General features: G+C 49.3%; 1 protein-coding gene across 1 annotated transcript in view; it reads right to left on the reverse strand.

The window, feature by feature from the left end:
* SHANK3 (SH3 and multiple ankyrin repeat domains 3) overlaps positions 1 to 16,500 on the reverse strand; it is a 289,287-nt gene that overhangs the window by 239,616 nt on the left and 33,171 nt on the right. The window contains exon 4 of the mRNA XM_030456676.1: positions 6,494 to 6,602. Coding sequence (XP_030312536.1) covers positions 6,494 to 6,602 — 109 coding nt within the window. The remainder of the gene's footprint in view (positions 1 to 6,493; positions 6,603 to 16,500) is intronic.

Below are 16,500 nucleotides of genomic sequence, written 5' to 3' on the forward strand. Positions count from 1 at the left end.
AAATCTTAGTTGGACATCTGCCCACAGTCCCATCATTTTACTGACAAACCTGAAAGTTCCAGGTTAAAAGTCCAGTACCAAAGTATTGCCAGCCAAGGAAAGACCAGTAGTACTTGGGAAGACAAGGCTTGACTTGGCAGCCAGATGGCCTCTTCTCTCCCCAGGCACAGTATCCCTGCAGGTCCCTAAAGGAGATACAGAGCAGTAGGCAAGAACTGTAAGACCTTTGGAAAGAGTGTTTCCTCCCTGTATTTGTATCCTCCTTAGTTCCAGGTTTTACCAGGTCCCCACACCTGTGAGCCCTGACTGGTGGGCCAGGTAGGCACCTCCTTTCAAAGATGGAGAGGAGCACTGTTGCAGAAGGACAGTCTGCAGACTTGAAAAAGTCCCTGAGAAACTGAAGGAGGCCAAAGCCAGAAAACAAAACCACAAGATCTAAAAGATGCTGGGTTCCTGGAGATGGTGCAGTGAGGGATGGCTTCTGAATTGAGAAGCTTTATGGAAGCTGGTGGCATTGTTGTCTTCAGAGGACCAGAAGAGAATGTATTGAAGGGATGGATGGAGCAAAGGCACTGCTAGTTCAGTCCTTAAACATCGGACACATCATCATCTGACCTGGACTCAGAGAGGCAGAAACCCCCCCTGTCCCACAGGCTGTGAGGACAAACCTCTCTGCACTTTGCCAAGCTCTCCTGGCCCTGCAGGGATGTGTTATGAGCTCTTCTGCCTCTGCCTGCCAGGTACCTTAAATGTCTCCTGGAACACTTCTGAGTTCAGTGGGGAAAAAAGGTATTTTCCAGGCTGGCTGGCTGGCCAGGAGGCAGGGATGCCAGGCAGTGATTCCTACACCCACTGCATGGTGCCTGCTGGCTCTTGGGGCTGTCCCCTGGACAGCCTGGTCTGCAACAGCTCCCAGCCTCCCAGAGGAGGTAAAAGAACCACATTCACAGCATCATTCCTGATCTCAGAGATCAGGTCACAACACCACTGGTCACGCGGGAAGGACCCAGAGAGCCTTCTCTGTGGATCTCCCAGGGCAACTGGAGGGAAGGTGGGGTCCCAGGAGGTGATTCCCAGGCACCTGTAGACTCACAGGAGTCTGGATGCAACGTGCTCCACCAGGATGGCTCCCACACAGCCTGCAGGTGAGCTCTGAGGGCAAACATAGTGGAGGAGGCAGCTCCTACAAATCCAGCCAGCTCTGTCCAGAACTGCAAGCACAGGAGCCAGTTCTTGAACTACCTCAGATTTGGCCAAGTCCAAACCAACAAGGGTCTTCCCCATTCTGAAAGAGGATATTCAGTATTAAACTAACACTCTTCTTTCTGCACTTCCACAGGGACTGACAAGGAGCTGGTGTCCTGCAAGGAGACTTCACTGGCTCCATCCTCAGCAACTCTCTCTAACCCCAGGTTTCCTATGTCTGGCAAGCCCTTGTGTGCTCACACTTTGGGCTCCTCCTTTGATTAACCTCGGGGACTGCACACACTCATTTTTCAGACTGAGGCTTGGTTAGACCCCTCAGATACAAAACTACCAGACAAAACATTCTTCCATCCATCACCCTTGGCTTAGCTAAGGTAAAGACAGAGCAGGAACCACACAGAGCAACTACATTTTTACTCTGCCATTCACCAAAGTAAAATGCTATCCTGCTCATTGTACATTTATTTTCTGTACATTTATTTTCTGTACATTTATTTTCTCCAAGGACAAGATGGTACAAAAAAAGGATGACAAATCTACAAGCACCAGACACACTGCTTCACACAGGGTGTATGAAAACTTGTGGCAGAAAGCAAATAATCTGAGAAAAGCAGATTGTTCACTCTCTGTGCTCAGTACTCCAAAGTTCAGATAAAAATGCAGTGGGGTCTTAACAACAGTGAAAAAGCATCGATGGGAAATGGGCAGAGGCCCCTGGCTGAAGCAGACACCTCAGAGATGCAGAACTCAGGTGTTTTCACCCAGAGTGCTGCTGACTGCTCAGCTTCACAAACCAGGCAGCACCAGAACACTCAGGCCTTTATCTGGAATCAGTGTCCCTTCTAATCTTGCTTTTCCTCATGCCTTTGCACAGAGAACCCTAACCTAAGGCTCCATCTGTACATGGTACAGATGTTTACTTAAAAAAAGCAAAAAAAACCAAAACCAAGACGAAAGCAAAATAGCCCAAGGATATTTATTTTGATAGAAGAGCTATTTGTTAACACTGACTTTAAGTAATTCATATTACAATAACTGTCTGTGCAGCTTTGTGCAGCCTTTAAATTGCATGCCATAAATTACCTGAGTGCAATTTGACATGGAAACACTCCAAAGACAAATTAAAATATCCTCTTCCTGGCTGGAGAGGTTGCCTCCCCCAGCCTTCCTCCACAGCTTGTCACCACCTCCATCCTGCTGTGCCCACTTGGCCCTTCACACAAGTTGTGCCTAAAGACTTGCCTAAAAGGTTTAATAAAAATGAGCCACTTTTCCCCAAAACATGGGTTAAATGCATAGTGAAGTACTTGAGCTGACTAACTTGTTTTCTTTCAGAGGAACAGAAAGGGGGCAGGTTGGAACCAGAAGTCCATGATAAACTCTGGATACTTCTTCTTGATGGGAATTGTCAGGGGAGTTATTGCCTGAGCTCCACCTCATGGGAAAGGCAGAGCAGCCCACAAGATGCCTCCAAACTCAGGGTCTCAGCTGTGTATCTAAAGAAGCCCAACAGGTGATGAAACAATACAGAGCCAGTGGTTACCACATTATAGCAGGGCCCAGAGAGTCCTTCTTTAGGGAGTCTGAGGTTCCAGCACCAGCAGCAAGGCCACCTGCATGGCAGTGACAGTGACTCCCATGAAGGGCCCACAGATGGGAGAGCTGCTGCCACCTCCCTCAGGGTGGGCAAGTCCCTTCCTAGGTAGAAGGGAGTTTCACACTGTAAAGTTCTTTACCCTGAGGGCAATGGAACAATGGCACAAGGTGCCCAGGGAGAGGGTTGAGGCCTCATCCCTGGAGATGTTCAAGGTGAGGCTTGAGGAGGCTCTGAGCACCCTGATCTGGGTGAGGGTCTCCCTGATACTGCAGGGCTGGGACTGGATAACCTTTGGAGGTCCCTTCCAACTCAACTTATTCTATGATTCTATGAGTTTGAGATGTCTTTCTTTCCTAGTCTAACTCTGTATTCATTACTATTATGGCCAGAAGTGATCAAGCTGAAATAATAAATTAAAAAAAAGACAGATTTATTTTCTATGATTTGTTTGCTTTAAGACCACAAGCTCGTTATTTTATGCAAAGGCCCACAAGAATCTCAGGTCCTGAACAGCATCACCAAGAAAGACTGTTCTACTTCTGAGAGAAAACCATCAGAGGGCTTTCCTCAGGCTGAACGCCAAGGGAGGGGGTTCAGCCTGCACAACCTGCACGTAAGCTCCCACCACAGCTACTGAAGGCATGGTGGGCAGCCTGGTGAACATCCTGGTGAACATCCTGGTGAAGCACAGCTGAGCTCACACTGACATCCCACGTGGCTGAACATGGCAGCTGAGGAGAGCCATGATCTTTTGTTCTGCTGGATGAGCCTGTGAAATGACAAGGCAGAAATTTGCTCGTAATGGGGCACAAGGACACAGAAGGAAAGCTGAAGGACAGAAAAGTCCATGTGCTCATCCCAGAGGTCACTTCAAGCAAGAGAAGGCATCAACAAAAACCACTGGAAGTGACTCAGCAGCCACGTGATGGGACCAAAACCAAGCAGGTTGTGTGTGGGGAAGATCATCCCATTCTGGAGGATTCTCTGGGAAGCAGGCTTCACCAAAAGGTGAGATAATGATCTTGGATGAGGAATGGGCAGAGCAATTAGGAAAACGTTTAACTAAGAGCACAGGCAAAATGATTCTCAAGAGGAAAGTGCAACAGAAAGCCAGAAGTAATTAAAACTATTTGACAAAGATCGTGAGGAAGATTCTGGGGTTTTTTCTTCTGCTTTGCTCATTGCAAAGTGCTAGGAGGTTGGAGGAGAAGAAGAAGGATGTGGACTGCTTTTACTGGTATTCAGAACTGTGATGTAACTGTTGGGACTGAAACCTATGGACAATGACACCACTTGGAGTATTAAGGATGTCAGCTTGCTACCAGAATGAGGAAGTGCTGGATGGGGAAGGAGTAGAAGTATTTACATTAAAATCCCACCATCTCTCATCTGGCCAAGCTCCCAGCCCCTCTGTCTAGCAGGACATAAGGTGGGGTCCCATCCCAGCAGCAGGGGGTCACCCTCTCCTCCTAAGGGTGGCCCAGGGTTGTGCAGGAAGAGCTGGGGCTGCCCGTGGTGAGCAGCACAGGCAGGAGCAGGCTGGCTGGTACCCATGCTCTTGAAAGCCTCTTAAAAATGCAGTCGTGACATATAAACCACAAATAGGACAGGAAAACCAGAGAAAGTATCTTCAAATCAAGGACTGGAGGAGTTTGGCCTCCCTTTAATTAAAGAAAGGAAGATTGAATGTTGACTTGATTACCATGTATAAATACCCTCATGTGAAGACATACCAGGTACTAAAGTGCTCTTTAATCTAGGAGATAAAGTATAACGACAGCTGGAAGCTGAAGCATAGAAATTTTAATGAGATACGAATTTTAAACAGTGAGTGATTAACCAAATAAGGAAGGAAAGGCACGGTTCTTCTGCTCTCTGAATCAAGATTGATGACTTTCTGGAAAACACATTTAAGCTTTGCTTGGTGAACACATACACACACACAGGGCGAAGAGCATCCTGCAAGATCCAGGAGGTCAGGTCAGATGGAACAATAGCTCCATCTGGTCTTAAAACCCAGGAAATTTTGATTTCTGAACAGCCATTTTAGATCCTTCTTCCACGTTCACGAAACAGATTGTAAAGGAAGCAGTAATTAAGTCTTTTTGCATAAGAATTAGGACTCCAGAAGTGAGGTGTCCAAGACTCAAGATTCCCTCAATCTGTTTTCACATCTCATGGTTTAGCCCTTGGTTCTGAATGGGATCCAAACAACTGTTTGAGTCAGGTATTTTTCCTTCTTCCCCCACTGTACTTAACATGGTCATTTCAATACTCAAGAGCCTGCTCCTATAAGCCTCTAAACTCTTCTGAAATAACATCTGGGTTCAAACTGTATCTGAAACTCTGACAGCAACTTCCCAAGCAGCACACTGCCCTCTGCAACACAACACCCTCTGGAAACCTGAGACAGCTTTGGACGAGTGGAGGGCTTCACTTGCAAAGAAAGATCCCTTAAAAGTCTTGTAAGGTCTTGGGCAAAACCAAAACCAGGTTTTGCTGAGCTGGGTGTCCATGCTCCAGGGTGGGCAGTGATGGTGCTTGCAGGCCACCAGCCACTTCTCATCTGAGCAGCTGCTCATCAGGACACGCTGGCAGGTTCAGACAGAGTGGCTACACTAGCAAATTGAACATCATAAACATCCCTGGGTGCTGTTCAAATGGTTCTTGCCAGAGTTTGGCTGCACCAGTTTTCACCCTCCAGCAGAGGAGCTGGCTCAGGCCATTCCCAAAGGGCAGCTCGGATGCAGCCACGCTACCTGAGAGGGTAGGAGAGGTTAACAGGGTGAACAACAGCACCTTGCCACCTGATCCTGGTGCTGAAAAATGGCCTGGACACACAGAGTCCAAGCAGAGAGGCAGCCAGTGTTTGAGAAACAACCTGAGAAACCATCTAACTGAACCAGAAACACAGAAAATTAATCATCAGATTGGAGTCCGCTCATGGGTTGGAAATGTGCCCGTGATTCACACATGGAGCCCAACTCTACAATAAATACTAATAAGCTGCATTACTTCAAAACAGGAGGAACAAAAGCAGTAACTTCTCTCTCAGAACAAGTCTAGGAGACTGCACAGCTGGGGACATAGGGAGAGGTCCTCCCTCACCACCCCTTCAGCAGGAAAATGTGCTGGAGTCTAATCCTCACTTCTTACAGCCAGGAGCCTGCAGGCAACCCACCAGTCAGAGACCAGACTTCTTTGGGTTAATTTTGCTCGCATACATAGGAGAAAAACTGGACGAAGCCAGAGGCCAAGGTTTTATTTTCTTGACCCATAAAATACTTCTGACTGCTTCATTAAGAGATCCCCAGGCAGCAATTTGCACATGCTGAACTTGTCAGTCCCAGGACTGATCTCATCCTTCCCAGAGTCCCACTGAAGATGGACCCACAGCTCTCCTTCTTCCTGTGCTGCTCCCAGACTTTGTATCTCGCTCCCCACACACCATCTTCTCCCAAGAGCCAGCAGTAACTTCCTGCTCCCAAGACCCAAGCATCAGAAGACGACACACTCCTGGGAAGCTCCCCTGACATCCCTCTGTTCCAGACCTTACATTTCAGACAATGCATCATTTCCTAACCCACCATCAAAAACAACAATTCCCCCAAATTCCCCCTGTGTCCCCTGGACACTTTCTCCCCCACCCCTGCCCTCTCATCCTCCCCTCTCTGGAGAAGCCTCTCTTACCTCCAGTGTCCGGATCATGAAAGTTGGGGTCCAGTCCCTTCTCCAGCAGTCGGCAGACCTTCTCTGCATTCAGCATCTGCACGTACTCCATGAACTTCTTCAGATTTGCCTGCAGCCAGGACACCCCAGGAAAACATACAACACACAGCATTAACGCCCCAGTGTGGAGAAAGAAGCCACCAGAGGAACATCCCCATTCTGGAGACCTAAGGCCACCATCAAACGTTATGGGGCAGCACCCCCTATAAGCCAGGCCAGACCAGGGCATGCTGCAGATCTAACAGAACATGTTCCTTCTGCCCCCCTCTTCAAGACTGGGGTTGCTGGGTCACTCCATGGAAGCCATCAGGGGCTGCCAGCCACCACCATCACCCCCCTGCCCTGCTAAGAAACCTTGAGGTGTGTTGGCACACACGGTGATGGCCAGAACGTGTGTGGCAGGACAAGGAGAATGGCCTCACATTGCACCAAGGGAAGTTCCAATTGGGTATGAGGAAAAATTCCTTGGCTGAAAGAATGATCAGGCCTTGGCCCAGGCAGCTCAGGACAGTGGTGGGGTCACCACACTTGGAGGGGGTCAAAAAAGATGTGGATGTAGGACTTCAGGACACAGCTGAGTTGGTGTTGGGTTGTTGGTTGGACCTGATGGTCCTGGAGGTCTTTTCCAACCTTAATGATTCTATACTTCTAACCTCCCACAATGGTGTCTGCACAAACTCATTTCCAGGGACTTAAACCCTCTGCAGGAAAGATCAAGCTACTTGAACCCCAAATTGTGCTTTATTCCTGCTGTAATTTCCTGTCTTTGACCAAAGCCAAAATCTTGTTCTCCTGAGGGGACTGAATGCCCAAGAGACTCTTCTTTATGCCAGCCTGGTTGGTTGGGGGTTGTTGGGTTTTTTCCCCCTTTTCTCTTTTGGCTAGCTACAGCTGATGAACACATTATTTTATCACATTTCTAGACTCTAGAAACTGCAGCTCTGCCAGGCAGGCAACGCTTGGACCAACTACAGCATGAAAATGCCTATCTCAGACACAGTTTTAGTCCAGATTTTCAGATCCTTGATTGCAGGCTGGCTGGGTTTTTGTGAGTTTATTTTAATCAAACCATGCAGCAGCCAGCTTTAGGAACAGAGTCTAGAAAGTGTCTGAGACAGCAGAAATTCTCTGCAATTAGTCAAGGGCAGTATTTGGGAAAAGCTCTGACCAACAGGCCATGCTGCAGCCCTGGGTCAGGCTGAAAATGTCAGCCTTGTCTGAGCAAGGCAGATTTTCCAGCTAGTGAGAAAACTCTATTCTTAACATTTTCACTTAATTTGATATAGAAAAATTGTATCTTTTTATGAAGCAAAATGAATTCTCAAGTGCTTCTCCTCAAATTTCATTTTGAAGGTTTCCAGCTGGAAAAAAAAGAAAAAAAAGTTTTGAAAATACCAAACAGGATGCAGAAACGTGTCCGTTTTTTGTCAAAGGCCTCCTAAACAAAATTTCACCCCATATTATTTGGGATAACATTCTGATTTTGTCATAATTTAATTTTCTAGGGGGAAAGAGGAGGCAGCAAACTCCAAAACTTGGCACAACAAGTTCATTGGTGCTACATCTCCGACACACTGAGGAGATCAAGGTAAGAAGTCAGACAGAAAATATTACCAAGATGAAACTTCCCAAGGAGAAGACAAATGAATTCACAGCTTCACTGTGAACCTGGCTGAAGATGAGTTCTGTCTCTGTGGCCAGTCTGGAGAAACCAAAGCCAAAACATTTAGCCTCCAGTTTCTAAACCCAGTGCCAAGGAACCGTGCTGCAGACCAGGTCACAGAGCTAAAATGCCAAAGCTGTGGTGGTGCAGTCCCCCTGCCACGCTGCTCCAGCCCAGCAGAGCCACTGAGCTCAGGAAAAACCCTGCACCAGGGCCAGGACCTGACCCACAGGAACACACACAGTAACAGACAGAGCCACCAAGACGTGGGGTGGTCCCCAGGGTCACTGCTCTGAGTGCCCCAGGGACACCAGTGCAGGATGGTGAGAGCCAAGAGGAGCTGGGAGTCACCAGGGACAGCTCAGGCAGTTCCTGGGGACACAGACCAGGGATTCACAGTGGATGGTGGACACCACAGCTGGTCTCTTGGTGCTCAGCAGGGCCCCAATTCCTGTCCCAACCACCCTGGCCAATTCACATCCCTCAAGAATTCACTAGCCTGGGCTAGAGCAGCCAGGACAGATCCCAAGGAACAGCCCAACAGAGCCCATGAGCACAGGAAAATCACTCAGAGGGTAAGCCAGAGCTGGAACCATCCAGGCTAGAAATGTCTTCACAGAGCATAAGCAATTCCCACAGCACCAACACTCTCATCACCAGCACCACAAAAAGGCACCTGGCACCAGCGCTGCCTTTCACGTGGACAAGACACCCCCAGCCCCCTCTGCTCAGTGTTGCTTCTCCCCCAAATCCCCTCTCGCCTCCCAAGAAAGCAAAAGCAAAATCCACCTCCTGCTTCAGCATCACTTCAGCTCCTGCAGCAGTACAGAAACACTGAGGGAATCACAGCTGCCTGCCAGCAACAGTACAGACGGGGCTTGACAACTCCCAGCCGCCTCCGTGATGCCATCCCAAAATGCCTCTTCCCAACCATCACCCAACGGTGCAGATTTAACCCTGTTCCTGCCACTCCCTCCACACACCTCTTCTCCTGGCAGCCGTTCAGCAGATGGCACTGACCAAACCCATCAGATGATGCTCCATACAGGGCCCCACTGAACCCCACAAATGGCACGGCCGGTCCCACCAGGAGCCATATCAGTGGTTGTGGAACACGTGGGGGCATCAGCCCAGGAAGGGACCCCCCAGCACATGGCCCAGCAGCCCCTGCCCATGCAGGTCCCTGCACCAGCAGCTTTGCTGGGGGCTCCAGGGACAGAGATGTGTGCCCCCCAGAAGCACATCCCACCCACAACCCCCAACAGCCGTGTGCTCCTTTGTATTCCCAGTTTTCCAGGTGCTCTGGAACTAAAAATGTTTTCTGCTGGTGGGAAGCTGAGGCAGACTGGAAACCTTTTTTTTTTTTTTTTGCTTAGAAAGGAAATGGAAGAGAAAGGGCATGAGCAAAAGGAGGGTGCAGAGAGAGGCATCCTGGGATCTGCACATTCCTGCTGCAGATGTGGGTTGATCATCACGGTCCTGTGCACCTCACATGGAATTTCCCTCTGGACAAAATCAATTACTGCCCTGCATTTCCAGATAAAGAACAAAAAAGGTTCATCTATCCAAGGTCTCGGACCAAACCCACAGCAATACTTAAAAAATAAAGTCCATAGATTAAACCAGTTAATATTTACATGGGAAAATCTTCTCTTTCCATCAACTTGCAGTTCCCTGTCTGCTCTGCAGCACGCTCCAGATGTGCAGAGCCATGTTAAGAGGTTGTTGCAACTCACAAATGTGATGCTAGAGGGGCAGGGCAGGACAACAGCACAGGGATTTCTGATCCACCCCGGCCCAGTTCTGTTCCTCCTGTATGGTCTTAGACCTCAGAGAAAAAAAATGTGCCCACCAAAAACCAAGAATATACATAATGAAAAAGACTGGTTACCAGGAGAGTAATGTTCTGGTGTTTCACAAATCCTGTGCCCAGGATTTAGGAAACAATCTTGTTCCACTTACAAATAAACAAAAATTAAGCCATTACAAGGAAAGAAATAAAAAAAAGGGGGGAAAAATAAAAAGATCACACAGCAGAAAAAGAGTGACCACCAGAGCAACCACAGCAACCAGCCTGGGGGCACCAGCAGCAGCAGCATGCACGAGCTGAGTGACCCAATGCCTCCCATCATCAGTTGTCAGTTTCCTGTTCTTTACCAAGAGAGGCAGATAATCAGCTCAATTAAGATGTTTTCCAGAATAAAGTTAGAGGAAAATTCACTGTTTCATTCAAGTTCAATATTTCTGTGGCCACAGAGAAACTGCCATATCTGTGCACGTGTTCTGGGAGGCTGCTTCCCCACAGCGCTGCACCCCTAGCCAGATTTGGGAAAGAACTGAAACTGGATAAGAATAAAGAAAATTGCTAATTCAGATCCTGGGCTGTCACTGGCAGTGTGAGCAGCAGGGCCAGGGAGGGGATTGTCCCCTCTGCTCTGCTCTGGGGAGCCCCCCCTGGGGTAAAGCTGTGTCCAGCTCTGGGGTCCCCAGCAGCAGAAGGACACGGAGCTGTTGGAGACAGTGCAGAGGAGGCCCTGGAGCTGCTGGGAGGGCTGGAGCAGCTCTGCTCTGGAGCCAGGGGGAGAGGGTTCCCCCCAGGAGGGAACACCAAGGCTCTTGTGGAGCTGCTGCCCACCCAGCTGGGACCGTGGCCGTAGCAGCATCATGCTGAGCAGTGTCAAACCAACAACGTGATCCCAGATTTTAGATTTTCACTTACATAAGATTTTGGTTACACTAAAAGTATCTCCCATCTGAAAACTGCACCCGTCCAGCCTGCAGCATGGCACAATGCAAACCTCTGTATTTACACGCATTTATAACAAGGTCTTGGTTAAATGGTCCTTCTGCCAACCACCATGAACTCAAGGGTGAATTTTTTCCAAACAGCAAAACAAACTCAAACTCTATGAGCACATCGCAGCCACATCCCTTGCTGGGCACATCTTATTCACTGAAGCACTGGCATTTACATTATTGTATGTCAGTTTTCCAGCCTATGCTGCACAGAAAAGCTTTCCTATCTGATTGTTTTCCATTTGTATTTAGTTGGAAACACTGAATATTTTCGTTATTATTTGGACTGATTCACTCAAAGCTGAACGGAGATTTGAGAAGTGAGAAAGTAAGGAAGCTTGTTTTCCTCCCCCAGCCTACGAATAAAATCCTGGTGGGAAAGCAATGAGATTTCATTATTCTAAGAACTTGAGGGATTTAGTGCCAGGTTTTCAAACATATTAAGGTGACTAGACATGAAGAGAGAGAGCAAATGCCAAACTCCCACTGAAATCAAGGGGAGCTGAGCAGATGCCTATACTGCTTAGGCAATGTTGAAATCTCACTAGATACCTGCTTATTTTCTGCCACTTAAATACCTCTGAGAATCTGTGATAAGAACCACTCCTTCAGACCAAATCTCCCTTTATTTTAAAGATCACTCAGCTTTAAATACAAAAGTATGTACTGATAAATTTGCTTTTTGTCTTCTGTGTCCAGTACATTCAAACAATCTCTAATTTAAGTGATAAAGACACAATTTAAAATGTTGGTTTGCTTCAATTTTAATTGAGTTTCAGCTTCCATACAAATGCAACTTGATGTAATTAATTAAATAAATAAAGAATAAAAATCAGAAGCTGTAAAGGCATGGAACCCATTTCCTATATCCAAAAATTAAAAGCTAAATGTATTTCTACAAAGCTATCTCACTGCTTAAACAAACACTCTATAATGGATCTTCCTGGAGCAGAAGCACAGTATTTAGTGTGAAGAGTATGGTGAATTGCACATCGATCTGTTTGAACGGTTGTAGCAACCTAAGCAAAGCAAGACCCAACAAAAACTCATCCAAATAAAATTGAAGCTCAGAGTCAGGCTCTGCCTGGCTTTTTTTAAGCAGTGTTTCAAGCCTCTGATGTCCCCGGTGCCCTTGCCCCACAGCAGCAGTTGGCACAACAGAGGCAGGGTCAGGCCGCGGGGCTGCGGGCAGGTGGGACCCCCTGATCCCCCTTGGGGACCAACAAGGTCTGTAAGGAAACGGTGACAGAGCTGAGCTCACATCTCTGCACCTCCTCCTTGCAACTGGAACCCCATGGGGAAGCACTCCCTGTCTTTGGGATCTCCTTCCTTGTGGGTAGGGCAGCGCTGCTGCACGAGGAGGAGGAGGATCCTCCTCAGGAGAGACAGCAACCAAAGCCTGTGTCTGCCCTCACCCTTTGGTACTGCCCCAACCTCATCCCCGGCACTTCTGCTGGGTCCATGTATGGTGACCCAAAGCACCCGGCTCAGCAGATGACTCCTGAGCAGCTCGGAGGCTCTGGTTCACAGAGTGTGAGGGAGATGGGTGCCGGCAAAGTGCCTGGGGCCGGGACACAGCTCCAGCACCCAGCTGGCAGCTGCCACGCCACAGTCCACCATCCTCTGTGAGCACCAACACACAGGGAAAATCAACACCCTCCAGAAAAGAAAAGCTTATTGAGAGGAAACTGGTGTGAGGCAACAAGCTTCCCTCTCTTGAATCGCAATGAAAGAAAATAAATGAGATATTCTTCTCACAGGGAAATTATTGTCAGTCGCTATTCAGGGTGGGCTGGGTGCTGGGGGAAGCCAACCACAGGCCCCAGCTCGGGTGCTCTGCAGGAGCCCTTCATGACAGGAGCTTGTTGATCTTTCCAGCAATTTCAGCACTGAGGAAAGGCAAATCTTTTCTTAAGGGTCAAGTTTGGGAGAGGGGGAACAGGGGAGAGTGCAGAGGGGAGAAGAGAGAGCAGAGGAGAGAGGAGAGAGAAGAGAGGAAGGAGAGAGGAGAGAGGAGAGAGGAGCAGGGCAGTCCCCACTATCCTCCTGGCAGTACCTCCCTGGTGAGGACCTCCTGCTCTGCATGGGATGTGGCCAGGATGCCTGGGCTTTTGTGAGGAGAGAGCATGTCCTGGTGGTAGCTGGTATGGGGCTGTGGTTTGGGTTTATGCTCGAAACAATGATGACAACACAGGTATGTGTCCAGCACCACGGGCTCTCCTGCTCCTCACACTGCCCCACAGCAGGCTGGGGGGCACCAGGAATGGGAGGGGGCACAGCCAGGACAGCTGATCCCACTGACCCAGGGATGTCCCAGAGCACAGGACATGGTGCTTGGCAAAAGCTGGGGAAGGAGGGGCACCGGGAGTGATGGCATTTGTCTTCCCCAGTCACCATCATGTGTGATGCAGCCCCGCTGTCCAGAGGAAGCAGTGCATTAATTCCTGATTTTGCTTTACCTGTTAAACTGCCTTTATCTCCACAACTTCATCACTTTTACCCTTCTGCTTCTCTACAAAGATACACTGAAATGGGGGTGGGCTGTTACCAGAGGAGGGTGGTGGGCCAGATGGTCTGTGGTCACCCAGGGCAGCCTCCACATGCTCTCAGACATCAGATCCTGCTGTCCTGCCCCTCATTCATTAGTTTGTCTGGGTAGAGAAGGAGAAGCCAGGGACAAGTGAGTGGTCTCCTGCAGCAGGACAGGCCTGGCTTGCACCCAGCTTTGATATGCCAGCTGATGAGGTGCAATGTTTCTTGCTGCAGAGGTGGCCCTGGGAGACACATGCTACTGATGGCAGTGGGAAACAGCAAGACACTACTCTATTCTCCATATTCAGTCTTGAATCCTTGCCCTTGATCCCCTTCAGCCACTACTGAAACAAAATCTCCTCTGTTCCAGGCGATCACAGGCCCTACATCCTGAAAGTGGGTGCAGCCTTTGGCAGTGCATGCCATGCTGGCACACACATCCAGCTCCAGTGGCCCCATCTCCTCCTGAGATCCTTCACAGCCTACACTGGCTTTCTGCTGCCTTCTCCTGGCATCACCATGATCATGGATGCCTTCACCCAGATGTCTCTTGAGTCTAGATGTCCCCCACATCCTGCTGCTCCCAGAACCATGCCACCATCCCCTCCTCCTACAGCCACCCTCTGGTGCACTGGCTCCAACAGGAAAAGTGGTGACAATCACACTGTGGACCTCTCACCTGTGTTGTCCACCAAACTGATGCTTCTTCACTGCTCCCTCACCCTCAGCCAGCCTGCAGCCTGTCCCCCAGCCCCGTGCTGGGGCTGCTGTTCCTCTGCAGATGGAGTCTGCAGCAGCAGAGAATCCCCATCCACAGCAGCACTGCAGTCACCTACAAGAGTGATGGCATATGTACTCCTAATAATTACTTTAAGTGTATTCTAAGTATGTTGCTTCTTTCCCCTTCAAGGTGGTAATATCCCAAGCCTCCTGGAAGTACAACATCCTCTGTGGACATTTTGGTGAATGCCAATATTCTGCACAGATTTCTGGTTTTAAGCTCAATGGGATTGCCCTTTTCTAGCACACATTTCTTTGCACTCCCATTTCTAAAAGGTCTGCTACTATTCAGTGGGAAAAATATTCAGCAGAAATGTAAGTGCTTGCAGGTCCCATGAGGAGCAAGGGACTGAGGCTGATAGACTGATTTTACCAAGTCATTTTGTTATTGCTAGCAGTACAAGAAATCCCCACTTAGAACAAGTCCACTGGCACTCAAAATAAGTTAGTTTTGCTTTTCTTGTCTCTTTTAATGGCAGTCAAGAATCGTGTTTCAAGGTCATTAAAAGATCCAACTAGTGTATTCTGCCACTAATAGACAGACTCCAAACTCTGAACATTTTCCTGCTTTGCTCCCATTCCAGTGAAAGCCTTAGCCACAGGCCTAAACGTTTTGCACATACCAAGCCTCAGGAGTGGTCCCACCATCCTGCTAGACCTGAGAGCTAATCCTCCACAGCCCTTCAAATTACTGAATCTCAGAAAAAATGGCATTTCACTGCCCGAGCAGTCAGGCATCACTACAAACCACCAGAAAGCCCCACACCTCCAGTGCCGCGCACTGCACCCCGCCACAGAGGCTTCACCCCCATGTGTCCACTTCCCAGGAGATGTCTCCCAGTGTGGAGACAGCAGCAGCCACCCCACACCTGAGCCTCTCCCACCCGCAGTAGTGGCACAGCTGCTTCCCAAGTGGCCCCTCAGACACCTCCCTCCTGGCCTGGCCACCAGCACCCAGTGTCCCCACAGGGTGATGGCCCAGGAGGACAGGACTGTCCTCAAATGTCCCCTCACCCAGAGGTGTCCCCATAGCAGAGGAGCCTCAGCAGGCAGTACCATGCTCGTGGCTCAGGGTCTGTGGCCCCCAGCAGCTCACTGGTTTTGTCTCTGCTCATCCAGCCTCCATCCCAGCCAGGAGATCCCAGCCCGTGTCCCCCTCTGCCCCTCAGGAGGCTGCAGACACGCACTCTGCTCTCACCCAGCCAAGCAGCATCCAGCCCTGCGTGGCTGGCACAGCTCCTGCTCCTGCCCCTCCTGGTGCTACCACTCCACTGCCTCCCTTGCATCCCCTGGGCCAGGCCCACGGCACCCACGGACTCTGGGGAAACACCAGCCCAAGAAAACTCTCCTCAGCATCCTCCTGAGGGGAGCAGAAGGCAGCGGAGGTGCAGGATCTCGCACAGATGCTATATTTTATTGGCAAGGAATAGTTTAAAAATAAAGGAACATGAAGGGGAATTTGTTTCTTAAGTAGTAATTAAAGCATGGAGATTAAGTGAGAATATTGAATAACGTGCATTTATGGCTCCTACACACTCGTAGGGGAAGTCCTCAGCCGCTGCTGCTCGGCAGCCCCTGTGGCGGGCACCTCCAGCACTGCCTCCAGCAGGCAGGGTCCCCGCTGGCAAGGCTGGGCAGGACCATGATTCATGCTTCCTGGTGCCAGGAAGATGCTGAGAGCTTTCCAGATCTGCTGCCTGCATATTCTTATTCACTAGACAGAAGCCTTGTGACTTTAATCTTCCTGAGTCAAACCTGAACCCTACCAGCATTTTGTCTCTTGCTTCTGCAGCTCTGCAAAGCAAAGACAGAGGAGCTGCTGCTTACCAACCAAAGAAAGACCTGCTTCTTCCCAGAAAGATGATTTTCACTTTTGGGGTAGGCTTTGGGAAAAGGTTTTCTACTCTTCTGCTTTACATTTGTGGCTCCATCTAGCTCAGCTCTTGCTGTCATACCTCTTCACTGAAAACTGATGGCTCCTTGCCTTCCCATCTCTTGGGGAGCAGATGTAACAAGAAGCAAAGCAACACCCTGCAGACCCACAGCAGGAGCCACACATGGGCACCCTGTGCCCAGCAGCAAGGTGGGTTGCCAGGAGGCTGAGGAGGAGGCACAGCCCAGCCCTGGACACCTCCTGTTCATGTCCCAGAGCCACTAGATGAGGGACAAGAGTGGCTGAGAAGCTGAGAAGGGTCAG

The sequence above is a fragment of the Calypte anna genome, chromosome 10, assembly GCF_003957555.1.
Source record: "Calypte anna isolate BGI_N300 chromosome 10, bCalAnn1_v1.p, whole genome shotgun sequence".
Taxonomy (NCBI): Eukaryota; Metazoa; Chordata; class Aves; order Apodiformes; family Trochilidae; genus Calypte; species Calypte anna.